The 13,683-nt window shown below is 36.9% G+C and overlaps 1 protein-coding gene across 1 annotated transcript in view; it reads right to left on the minus strand.

Annotated features, from left to right (window-relative positions):
- COL25A1 (collagen type XXV alpha 1 chain) overlaps positions 1 to 13,683 on the minus strand; it is a 303,851-nt gene that overhangs the window by 33,137 nt on the left and 257,031 nt on the right. The window contains exons 19-23 of the mRNA XM_034064996.1: positions 5,795 to 5,857; positions 5,010 to 5,078; positions 4,061 to 4,105; positions 2,063 to 2,107; positions 1,432 to 1,509 (exon numbers count right to left, since the gene is read on the minus strand). Of these exons, the coding sequence (XP_033920887.1) occupies positions 1,432 to 1,509; positions 2,063 to 2,107; positions 4,061 to 4,105; positions 5,010 to 5,078; positions 5,795 to 5,857 (300 nt within the window). The remainder of the gene's footprint in view (positions 1 to 1,431; positions 1,510 to 2,062; positions 2,108 to 4,060; positions 4,106 to 5,009; positions 5,079 to 5,794; positions 5,858 to 13,683) is intronic.

The following is a 13,683-nucleotide window of genomic DNA, read 5'->3' on the forward strand; positions in this document are numbered from 1 at the left end:
AAGGACTGAGCTGGATTTGGCAAGGATATTTTCAACTGATCCTATATAATCTTACTTACACCACCCTTGCACAGCCATTCCCATTAATATCAATTATTTGTTTCCCTGGATCAGAACGTGATGACATCTGAAATGATTTACAATGGGATAAGGGTCTCCTAATATATTTCAACCACTGCAATAGTGTTTAGTCCCTTTTTAAGACTTCCTTATGTGCTGCAGGTTTTCTAAGGAAGCTTGAAAGTAACATTGTTGCCAGAATTGAGATACAAAGACAGAATAAAAGACATAGAGGGGTTAAAGCCACTGGTAAATCTGTGTCTGGTAATGCACAACATTAATTTCAGGCTGCTTTAGGCATTTAACTCAGTCATTTAAAAGACTGCAAGTTGTGTGCTTGAATTCTCTTAAAAGTAAACCAAATGAGACAGATATAATGCAGAGCCTCACAACATGCCTATGGAGACTTCCCTATAGACACCACTCACAATGAAATATCTAACTTAGCCTCAACGACATACAGGCTTTTAGATTTTACTAAAGGCAGTGAGGGTTTTTTATATTTCAAAAGAGTCTTGAAATCCAAATGACTGGCCAGACATCTATCCACTCCCACTGAGTAACTGCAAGGAAAAAAGTTCAGTGAGAAAATGATCAGATGCACAATGAGCCAAATTCAGTCTTGAGTTGCACATAAGCAAACCATTCACTTTGGTGGAGTTATACTGCAGAGAATTTGCATCTGAGTGTACTGCAATGTAAATCACTTTGACTGCAATGACATATGTCACCTTGGAACTTTGCTTTTACCCAAACACTCATTCATTCTTTTTGTAACCCTGCTTTAATCCTCCACACTTTTTTGCACACCAGTCAAAATAAGTTTTCTGGAAATGAATAAGTGGGAAGACTGGTCCTTGGCCTATTTAACATACTCAAGTTGCTGATTGCATCCCCAGCTTGCTAATGGAACCGTGTTACATGGTTTCCAAATCTCAAATATTCTGCTCTTTGCATTTTATAAGAAGAGGAGGAAGAAAAAGAGAGGAAAAAAAGAAATGTCAATATTATACTGCATGAACTGAAAAGCAGACACTTCTGTTGAACCTATGTATGTGGTTTATTGAATGAATTCAGCACTAAGTACCACAGCCAACAATGAATCAGCTTTATCCTCATTAGATGATGTCAATACTCTCCAGGGGAAATGAAACTAATCCATTCAGCTAATTCGTATTAAGGAAATACTTTGTCTAATACCAAACAGAAAACCTGATTTCCAAATATAGAAAGAGATTCTTGGTTAATAAACCCAGCAAATCTTTGCACACAAAATGTTTTCAAGGTCTACGCAAAAGAGAAATATAATGCTGTCAAACTGTTTTTTCCCAGACCAGACTAAACCACTCCAGCCTTGTTATGTTTGCATACCTGCAGTGCTTCATGGATATTGCCATTATAATCAATTATCTCTGTTGCACCTTGATCACCCTTCTGTCCAGGTGGTCCCTGTAATACATTTTCCATGAAAGTTTTGAGACACCTACCAAAGACTATTCTAGACACTTAACTACTGACACATGCTTTGACTTGATTGTGCAGTGTTGGAATCTTGTACTTAAAATATATTACTACTAACCACAAAAGTAAGCATTAAACTGAAGAATAACCTCAAAACATTTACTAAAAAATAAAAGAAATAAATATAAATATAAACAGACATGTCAGTACTCAGTGACTTGTTCTGCTGGGAAAGCAAATATATCAAACCTCTGAGGTCAAATATTTAAGCAGTTCCTATACTCTAGCTCTGTACTGGCTGTGAACAAAGTCAGAACATCTGGCATGTAACATCCTCACCATGAACTATGGAATAGGAGACTGCTTCAAGTAGTAGCAAGGGCTGTTATTCATATTAAAGGCCAGTTAGCATCACACATTCTGCTAGAGTCAAGTGCCCAATTTCACTGGTTTAGTTGGAGTTACTGCCACAGTTTCAATTCATAATGTGGACTGAATCTAAGAGTACAAAACAAACATCTGAAATGAGAAACAGACTTACCCGTGGACCTGTAGATCCTGTGTCACCTCTGTCACCTGTATCACCCTATGTAAAAATTATATTTGAAGACAGGAATGCCATTTGACAATATATTATGTAGTTCTCCCCTTTTAAATATAGTTATCTTAAATAAGACAGGTTAAAAGGCCTCTCAACAGAAACAAAATGTGGATCTTAATTTATTAAAAGAATAGATACTTCAAAATCTGTGTAGTGGCATTTATTTCTCTGTGAATTGTTGGAGTGCTGTATTGATTTGTAATAAGAAATCCCAGTGAACTAATAAAAGACAGATTAACAATTAAATAATTTGTATAACTTCCCTATTCTTAATAGTGCTGTTATCAAAAGTTTTAAAGTTAGAGAAATGAAATCACTCAATCTGAGAACACTCAATGACTTCTTCAAAGGTGTGTTTCAAAGTGTATAAACTTTTCTTTCTGCAATCATGACTCCACTAACTTTCTGAACTTCGTGTCTGTGAGTCACTGCCTCCCCTACAATATTACTGTCAGAATTAAGAGTTCCTTTACTCCCTTACTGTGACAGGCTTAAGATCTTTACCATCTTGTACACAGCTTTTTTTCCCCCAGCTATTAGAAATGTTTCAAGCAATAGAGGGAATTTCAGACATGTATGCATTCATAACCCAGCATCCAGTGACTATGATTCATTTCATTTCACAGTCACTTTCCTAGCAAGGTCTTACATTTTTATATTACTCAAAATTAATATGGATAAGAACTGAAACTTTTGCTCCTGTTGAAATCTGTACAATTTTAGTACAAGTTGGGGAAGAATAATTAATTCATCAGTGGCAACAGAAAACAGAAAACTTTCATGGGTCTAACAGAGGAATATGAGGAGCAGGCTGCTGGCAGGACATGATCAAGGTTGTGCCATCTGCCTTTCCTTTCAGTGTTGCCTTGGCAGCAGCTAGGGAATGTACCATTAGAATTGTTAAAAAAATGAGTTCCCAACCACTAGTTTGACTTCTGTGGGTCAGATTTTCAAGACATGCAGGTAAAATGAAAATTGTATTTCCTTTTTTGGTATAAAAGGGATTAAAGAGGATATATTTATCTTTTTGGTGCATTTGAGAAGTGCCCAGGTACCGTAGGCAAATAAGAGGTTGATTTACAATTCTACTCTCACTCTGATGCTTTAATCCCCTCATCAGCTCCATCATTTTCCAGTGTTTATTTCTGATAAGAATGAATGGGGTTAAGTGGCACTTATTTAATCATATCTTTAAGCACTGTGAATGGACTGCTGTTCAAGGACCTTACAAGTACTGCAAACAGTATCCTATCAGCCTCCATTATCTAGTCATCTTTATTATGACATAGACTCAACAGCTGCCTAATCAAATCTATTTTCATTTTGCTTTGATTCCGTATTATAACATGAAAGAGACTATTGAGCAAGGTATTTGCACAGTGGATGAAGTAATAGAAAAGCATATATCTTATTTCTCTACATATACGTGAAACAACTATATCTATATAGAGATGGATGCATGGATAGATATATATATAATCAAATTATTTTTCTTTAAAGTAGATAAACCAGTAATGTAGCCTACAAGTCTTGCCTTTGACATAGAATACCACTGATTCCTAACTCATCAAAGGGTGGATCCACAAAATTATTATGAAAAACAATTAAATAACCACTGGCATAGTCAGGTGTTGGCCCCTGGCATGTGGGAGGACTAACCCAGTTATACAGAGAGAAACCAAGTTGCATGATAAAAACCAGAGCAGAGTGGAGCAGATGTTATAACAGAAAAAGAACTAGAATTACAGTGTTTAAAATACACAGGTTTTAACTCTAATAGCTAAAGCTAAAAGTCAGAAGGTTTGACTTAAAAAGAACATTGTAGACTGTTATGGGTTCTTTTAGAGAGATAAGTGAAGTTTCTGTAAAATATTACAAATTTATCTTGAAAATCATTATGTTAATTGCTCAACTAAATACAGTTTCTTTACTACTAACCTTTGACCCTTTGGGGCCTCTAGATCCAGGTTCACCTGTTTTTCCCTGTTTGTAGGAAGACAGACAAGGAGAAAAGTTGATAGAGAAATGGAAATAAAGAGAAAAAGAAATTAGTAATAACTAACTACAGTATGAACAAGCAGAAATACTTAATTTTATATGACCAAGATAACGAATCTGTAAAGGCACTGAATTTAATAGCACCCAGAGTAACATATTCTTTAACACCAGCATTCAAAAGCCACAGATTCCATTCTCCCAACAGAAAAGCAGTATTTGCAGTAGTAGAGTAGGCATCATTAACAGTGGCTTGCAGGAATTACCGATGTTATTCCGTAACTCCTGAAAAATTATAGCTAAAAGATAGTGAAGATAAATATCCTAAAATAAGGAAACAATGTGTTACCACAACTTCTTTTCCCAACAGTTCAGGTGAACACAAAATAACTAAACTGTGACAAGGAGCATGGAATCTGCCTTATTATTTTCAAGATGTGATAGGAAAGGGATGCTACTGACACAGTGGAAAATATTAACACAATACTAAAATGTAGTTAGAATGATATCTTTCTTACAGAGTTAGAAGACAGTATGCAAAATGGATTTTCTCTGCATTCAGTGGCTACACAATAGCTATGCTGGTCAAAGAGTTCAAACTTCAGTGCTGAAAGTTAGGGACCTGGAGGTCAGGGCTTTAGTTGGAATGAATTAGACCAACTCCATGACAGTGTATGTAGGTAGTGTCTTTACTTTGTAGACCAGATAAGAGTTCATTCAGACTGCAGCTCCACAGCTGTGAACACAAAACTGCTATTGTCTTTGGGACTGGAGCATTTGAGAGCATTTTCATTTAAGAGTTCATTCACCAAGCTTTTGCTCTATTTTGCAGCAGGAAAAGATGTGTTCGTAGGTGTTAAACACAACATTCCCAAAGTGAAATCAGACTGACCTTTGGTCCAGGGACTCCAGGTTCACCTCGCTCACCCTTCCCAACAGGACCAGCCTCTCCTCTGTCACCCTATTGCAACAGATATACATATATCACAGGATACTGGGCAGTCTTCAGCACACCACCAACTCAGCACAAACTGAGGAAACCAAACCATCAGAAAAAACATTTTTAAGGTAATCTGTGACTTGTATTGGGTTGGGGAACCCTCTGCTGAGTAAATACAGTCTTCTTGAAGGTAAAAGAAGGCAGCTTCAAAATGGAAATGCATGGGTTTTTTTCCCTATTCTGAAAGGACTGGAATAAAGATTTCCAAATGGTGAGACCATTCATAGGATTCATAATATTCTAACTGTCATACAGTCACTAAAAAAAAAAAAAAGCAACACAGGAAGAAATTAAATAATACAGGCTTAGTGGATCTGTATTTTCAGAATCTGGAGTGTAGTGTCAAAGTTCTAATACCTGCACATCCTTGCAAGCTTTTTCTTTAAGAAAAAAATTAATTAAATATATATATATTTTCTTCAGTCATGCATATTCAGCATCTTCAACAAGCAAGCTTTGGAATGCTAACATGAATAAAGGCAATAGATGAACTTATGAGTGGATATAATATCTGCCTTCATATTGTTTGAGGGGATCAGTACAAAGACATTTATCATAGCACTGGTCCATGAGCTAAGACTTCTCACATATTCTGCCATTAGTACAGTCTTAGCCTCTGCTATATAATGAGGAAGCTGAAGCTGGCACTAGCTGTAATGGCTGCCAGTTACCCTTACCTTTGTTCCTGGTAGCCCTGGCAACCCAGGTTCTCCTTGTGGACCAATGAAACCTGGTTCACCCTTAAAAAATACCATATGAGAAGAATGTTAGATTATTTATTTAGCAGTAACTCAAGTTTCTTTTGGATAGTATTTTCCCTGTTTTACTTAGAGCTCTCCAGCTCCAATGTAACAGTTATCTAGATATACTTTTAAACACAATCAGCATAAATTCTTGTAGCAAGCCATCACACAGCACATGAAAAGCAAAAGAAGCAGAAGGTGTCAAACATAGTTTTAAGAGGTTAAGGACTGTTAATATGCAATCTGTACTACAACATAATATAGCAAAATTATACCAAAACAAGTATGAAGGCAAGAGGGGAGTTCTCAGTGATTTCTAAATTTAAAAAGGGACAGTTCATTTCAGTCATGTGTTATGGGGTAGTTTTCTATCACAAATGTGAACAGATGGGCAGACAGGGTAAGGGTGTGACAAACCAATGACAAATTGAGAGGCCGGGTGGTACTGTTGCAATATGTGTCTAAGAGAGGTACTTAGCTGCATTATGCCCAAAAAGGGGGTCAAAAGTGATCTCCTTTCAAGTCAGAGACCCCCAATATCATGGTACTCTCCCTCCTCATTCTGACAGTAAAACACTTCAGTTCTCTGCACCCAACAACTTCTCTGGCTGTGAACAGCTGGGAAAGAGTCACAGCTCTCCTCATTCCCCCTATTCTGCCCCCTTTTTGCCCATTCATTTGTACAAACATAACAGACAAATAGCAGGAATCAAGCTGAGCTGCAGCAGAAGCAGAATTAAACAGAAGAGTGAGGACATATTTTATTACCTATCTCCATGCCTGAAGGGGGATAATAGAAGATTAATAAGCCATATGGTTTCCTTTCCCAACTCTCCTGAACAAGGTTTCCTGCTATTTAATCTTGCATTTTTTTCTCATAAGTCTGAATCAAGAAGATACACTCACAAGCTATTGTAACTTTAAAAGTCAGTAGCGTAACTCAATTAATAAAGATGTATTTATTAACCTTCAAACAACATCACTGAACTTAAATGACTAAAAATTACCCATAAAATGCTTCTTCAAATAGCTAAAAGACAGATGTATCATAAACCTGTGTTGATATAATTACTGAGAACATATAGAGACAGTGGATATAAGTAATTGGATAGTATTTCTCTTCACTTCTTTGCCTCCATAGAAATACAGGCATGTTTCACGAGGTGAGTAAATGAGGAAGTATTCTTGCACATTCATCTGCATTCTCATCAGCAATCCATCATTAACAGTTCAAAGCAAAGAAAGTCTCTAGCAAATCTATAACCACAGAATTCTTTCCTGTGGCTATACTGAGCCATAGCAAACTCTCAATGATCTCAATTTAGATTATCAAAAAATATAACTAAATAATGAGTTTTCTCACATGAAGTTCCAGCTGGTCACGGTCCAAAATATAACAAAAGAATAAACTAAGACAAACACATCACAGAGAAGCTTGGGTTTTTTTGCTGTTATAGGAAAATAAACTTAGAGTTTAGATAAGTCTCTATAAAAGCATAAGTAAGGCTCTTCAGATGGGTCTTACTCAGCAAGAGTAACTTAAGGTTGTCACTGCAAGATGGAAGCACTTCAATGTCAGTAAATGAAGAACAACGCAGCTTCAATCACTTATTTTAGAATGAGAATGCACTCAATAGCCCCAGATTATTACATTATTTAATCTTTTCACTGGTAAGGCTTAAAAGTGTCATTCAGAGTTTGATGGACGTCTTTTGAGCCAAACTGTTGCACTTTGCTTAGGACTATACCAGTTGCATATTGCAAGAAAACTTCTGGCTAATGTCCAAAAAGAAGTCCCACCTTTCCCCAAATTCTAGAACTAGCTAAGATTAAGGTCCAATACCAATATTAGTGGAATTGATAGTGGAAGAAGCTAGTAACTTATTATCATAAGTAGAATATTATATGACACAGAGCTTTAAAACAATATCAAGTGTGGAGTGGAAGAAGTCGTGTGCTGGCAGAGACTAGGATCTGAATGGCTGAGTAATAGCTCTGCTGAGAATAATGAGACACTCAGATAACAAAAAAAGAAATTAGAACCTATCAAAATTAACACTGCCAATGAGTGAAACGTAAAGAAAACAGCTTCCTCTCAATAAGGCATGGTGGTGACCCTGTTACACAAAGGCAAGAGAGAGACCATTCTGATTAGTCCATCACAGAAACGTGATGCCAGAGCCATAGAGTAATGCAGTTAGGAAATCAAATTTTCATTTTTGCTTTAAATATGTAACATTTATGATTTAGCTGGCACATGGCTGCAGAAAAGCAAGAGTAAATGCCTGCTTTGGACTGCACTTTTATTTGACATCGTAGCTCTGGAATTCAATGAAACATCCCCTGGTTCTAAGTCTCTTACATTAAACGAGCTCAGAATTTGTTCCAAACTACCATGAAATTCTGAGAGGAATGAAAGGAATCAGAGTAATCAAGATTTATAACACTTTGCTAAACATCTCACCTCAACTTTTTACAATAAACTCAAAGTTTTATCTAGTAAGAATATACCAGGAGCTTCTTTGCCTTCTAAAGCAGGGGTAGGGAGCACAAAATTTGGAAAGAGGAGTTAAAGAGGCAGGTTTTGAAAGAAAAATAAGGAACTCTCCTGTTTGAAATACAGTTTGGCAGCTGTATAGAAAGCCATCAGCAAGTGATGACTCTGTGCGTATTAGTTTAACTCTTTAGCACAGTTGTGAAATCACTACTTAGGAACCACCACATTACACAAGATGAATTTCAGCATTCGAATTTCATCTGCTGTTAGGGTTTGGAGCAATCTGTATCAATCATACAATAAAGGCGACTTGGTATTAAAAAAATCAACAAGCTTATAAATTGCATCCACTTTACAGGAGTGATTTGTTATCTTTTTAAGAGTAACCTCTAATGGCTTGATACATTAATAATTTAAAACACTAAGAGACTGCCTCTATGTGTGCTCATTTTCACCCTCAAATGTTTGTCAATTGTAGAAATATTAATGGGTCAGACAGCAAATGATATACTACTATTAACAAACCTTACTAATGTTAATTTCCCCCTCTTATCATAAAATGTTTGAAACAGAAAAGGACTGTCTAATGGCATGCTGTACACCTAGTATAATGTAAGCTCCATCAGAATTTAATACTAAAAATGGCACCTTGTAATTTACATCAGCAGATAGTAAAATTTTTATGAGGATTATTATCTAGACATATTCACAACTGGCCTTCATGGTGATTAAAGCTTTTATGGGCTGAGACAGAGGCTAACTTTGCTATTAGAAGTTAACCTAAGACACTGTTGAATGTCTTCTTTTGGCTTTTATAGAATCTGTAATTGGCTAAAGCTTGGACTTTTGCTTAAAAAATGTGAAACAGTTGAAATCCACTTTGTAATGCTAATAGCTGTTTTTACCACCACTAATTTGGCAAGTGGTTATTAACAATAGAGTTCTAATAAAGTATTCAGTTGGAATTTGCCTTCATCGCATAGCTGAGACACACAACAATGAAATTATTTGAAACTTTGTTCTCATACAGGCCCAGTCCACTTCCAGTGCCTGAAACACACAATTCTATGCTTATTCGAGCAATCATAAAGAACAGCAGTTGTTGGAAACACAGTTTTCCCACAGAAAGCTCTTCTTTCTATAATTATTCTTCTAATGAATATAACGTATTTTCCCATCCATATCAATGTTTGCCCCAAAAGAAAACCTGTGCTGCAGAAAAGTGCCCAAAATATTGACTTTTTTATAACAATGAAATAAAGTTGCTTCCATTCCTGAAATGACTATTTTACTTTTATAAATAAAAATGTTTGAAGTCACTGATAAAACATTTCATTGCTGCTAAAACCTAAAACCATGGGAGCCAGTTATTCCCTTATCAATATAAACTGTGCAAAAGCTCTTAACATTTTTAACTTTTTTTTAAGACTCACTGCCATCTTAGTATTTTCCTTCTGCATCAGATTACTTCATTATTTTCTTTTGAGCTATAGAAATGAGACAACACCAATCTTTTGAACATGAATTTGCAAGGAACAATACCATTTCAATCCTTATCCTTATCTAGTGCTTTAGATAAGAAACTCTCACCTTTATTAGTTCATTGGTCCCAAAACACTTTATTTAATATCTGCTCCAGCGCTGGGACCCTGGCAGTTTTTTCTCTCAGGGCTGACTGGCAGATCTGCCATGGAACCAGGGCATGCACACCTTTCCCTGCTATTCACTTATGAGTCCAGCCATGCCAAGGCCAGGATTCCTGCAGACACACCTCTGGGTTGGCAAACCATGCCAAAGCATCAGATTTTCTGTCGAGGATTCTGCTAGTGTAGGTCCACCCCACAGTTTCCATACAAGGGAAACCTAGCTTTGTAGGCTTGGGGAAAACCCTGACATGCCCCGACACACAATTTTGAGGCAGGCTTGGAGCTTCAAAACTCCTGCCTGTTGGCCTGGAGGGCCTCCAAAAATTCCTGCATCTGGCACATGTCTAGCTGCAAACTCCTCAAGAGCCACAGACCTTGGGAAAGCCCAGACTGTCCCTTCTGACATGGAAGGGTCCTAATTTTAATCACATGAAGTGACTATGGTATGCTTGTTTTACATGTTACTCTGATTTACCCATCGGCAAGTACAATGCCCTTTCCTTGCCTGACTCCACTGAAAGAACCCTGAGAAGGTAGAGACATACAGAGGAGCTAGCAAAAAATCCCTAAAACCCAGATGCAAGGCAATTTGGAGAACTATGAAGTTATAATAATTTTGATTTTGTTCACTGGTGTCTGTGATGATTCTCCAGAATTTGTCATCTGCTGCCTCAGACTTTGTTTCTGAGATTGCTGTCTAACCAAAATACTGTGACTTTTCCATTCTGCAGAGGAGTGAGAGCCAAATTCTCAGGAGTCTGGAACAGAACAATTCATGGCAATTGATGAAGCCACACTTGCTCATGACCTGCCTGCATCTGTGACACTCAGTTTCAGTGAAGCAATTTCTAAGAAACCCAGCTAGCTTTAGACTATACAAGTCAGAGAGGATTGCCCATTATACATTCTCACTGTGAAGGGCATTAGAAGGACTTAACATATAGCCTGATGTCCATGGGAATTTTGTTCTTGAGAGGACTACAGTATTCAGCTCATAAGAAGGAAATGAGCAGAGTAAAATGAAATCTGATAAAAAAAACCCAAATCCCAACACTGTTTTATAAGGTCTTTGTCAAGGCTTCTCATACCACTTCAGAATTGGCTCCAGAAATGGCTAGTTAAAACAGGCTGTCTGGCTCACTCATCGCATTTGAAACAGTATCTTTAATCCCTAATCAGGCCCTAAACTTGGAAAAACAATTCAGGTTTAGAATTTCCAAATGCATGTATAGCCTTTATGACTGATTTAGAGTTAGAGAAGTAAAACCTTACAACCTTGCTAACACCCTGGAGCTTCACAATGAGCCCTACTTTGTACCTTTATTGCTTTTTAGTGATCCTAATTTTCTCATTGCTTTTAAGTTCTGTTTGCTTAGAAAATACGTTTCTTTGGAAGGGTGTTAACAGAACCAGTAATAATTCTGATTAATTCTGCATAGCTTAGTCATATCAAGGACTTCTTGCTTAAAGGTTAATTATAATTCAAGTCACTGTAGATTTAAGGATTAGAATAAAAACACTTGTTGTAATAAGCACCTCATTTTCAGTTATTTGCAATGGCTGCAAATAATTGCAAATAACTACTAAATTACGAAAAGTCTGGCCCCAAATTGTTTTCTATAAGAAACAGATGACGAATCTAAAGAATTTTTGTTGCTACTCTGAAAGGTAAAGTAATACTGTCAGATTACTGAAATTCAGATTACAGATTTTCTTGATTTCTGAACACAGCAGAATATTTAGCTCTCATATTATTCAGCTGTTTTAGAATTTTGTGATTTGGTTTGATTTATTCTTTTTTAACAAAGAAAAAATAAACTATGCCATAAAACAGATGCAGTGAAATAAATCTTTATAAGAATGATAGAATCATAGAATAGTTAGGGTTGGAAAGGACCTCAAGATCATCAAGTTCCAACCCCCCTGCCATGGGCAGGGACACCTCACACTAAACCACATCACCCAAGGCTCTGTCCAGCCTGGCCTTGAACACTACCAGGGACGGAGCATTCACAGCCTCCCTGGGCAACCCATTCCAGTACTTCACCACCCTAACAAGAAATAATTTCTTCCTTATATCCAACCTAAACTTCCCCTGTTTAAGTTTTAACCAATTACCCCTTGTCCTGTCACTACAGTCCCTAATGAATAGTCCCTCCCCAGCATCTCTATAGGCCCCCTTCAGATACTGGAAGGCTGCTATGAGGTCTCCTATAAGCTCAAGCTATAAGCTCTGCTATAAGCTCAGTCTTCCAACTAGTAATATGTTTAGAGGAAAAAACATATTGTTTTTCAGTTACTTATGTTTTAGCCTTTCCATGAAAGTAAATGAGAGCTTTCATGATAGTTTCTGAAGGGTTAATAAGAACTGCATATATCTCAAAGAATGCCCCAGTAAACACTCCTGACACATGCACACCATCCAGTGTTAATGATGATTTAATTTTCTGGCCTTGATCCTCTAAATTAGTTCTAGGAAATTACACGTCTACCCTATGCAAGTGATTACTTCCATAACATATGGAAACCAGACAGCTAGAAGTGGATGAACAAAGCAAGATATGTAGCTATATACATACAGACATATACATTTGTATATGTACTTTAACCCTAGGAAGTGAATAATGAAAATTAATGCATAGCTGTGCAATTTTTTTTAATTTTATGTTTTACCTACCCATCCATTGAGCTACTTCTGAAAACTAGCCCTTCAAATGTAGGTACTAAGTCCTACTTTTTTAGATCAGTTCCCTTTTTCACACAGAACAGGCATCCTTATAGTCTACTTTTCAGTATTTGACCTATACAACACTGCACATTTTTCTCTGCTCAGGCAGTTGAACCACTCTTAAGAACACTGTATGTGAGCAGTGAAAGGTTCGGAATTAGTTCACCCTTGTATATTTCAAAATATATCAGCTAAGGCAAATGCATATCAGGGAGAAACCTAAGTTCTATGAAAGCAGGGCTTGGATCTGAAGTTCTACAAGTTTTAGTTGCTGCAGTTGACATGCTTAGTCCATCTCTGTATCCAGGATTTGGAGATGCCTGTCACAAGGGCAACTCATCCCTTCCAGCTCCTAGTTCAGGCTAAAAAGAGTTCTGAGAATGGTGACCTATAGGATAAAGATGAAGTGAAGCCTGGACGAGAAAATATGTGTTCTTGAATAAACTGAAAGAGACATATAGGCTCTGCAGGTTTCCTGGAAACAGTCACTAATAAGAAAGGAAAACAAGAAGAATGGAAATATGGAAAAGGAAAAATGCATTGGGAAAATGCACTCAGCCTTGCTAAGAAGCCCTGGAGAAAGAAGGGAGTTTAAAGAACATTCCTATAGGCGGTGAATTACGTTGACTCCAAAATGAAATGCTTGGAACTACAATTTCTTTCAGATTTCCTTTCATTTTACTACCAGATGAGAAGAGCAACATCTAAACACATGAGCTTAGCAGCAATCACTTGCTTTTCTAAGAGAGTTTAAATAGGATACTAACTTCTAAGCATCCAACTTGAAAATTCTGTCACATTTTCTCTGCGAGTTTTCTTTTCTAGCAGAACTCACTAGATGAAAGGAGCATCAACTCCTCTAGAGCTAAAACTGTAAGTTCTGTGGAGCAGAAAGTTTTTCAGTCTTCACACAGAATTAGGAAAGTCTCTGGATCAGATCTTTGAATATAAA

Source organism: Melopsittacus undulatus, chromosome 7, assembly GCF_012275295.1.
Source record: "Melopsittacus undulatus isolate bMelUnd1 chromosome 7, bMelUnd1.mat.Z, whole genome shotgun sequence".
NCBI classification, from domain to species: Eukaryota; Metazoa; Chordata; class Aves; order Psittaciformes; family Psittaculidae; genus Melopsittacus; species Melopsittacus undulatus.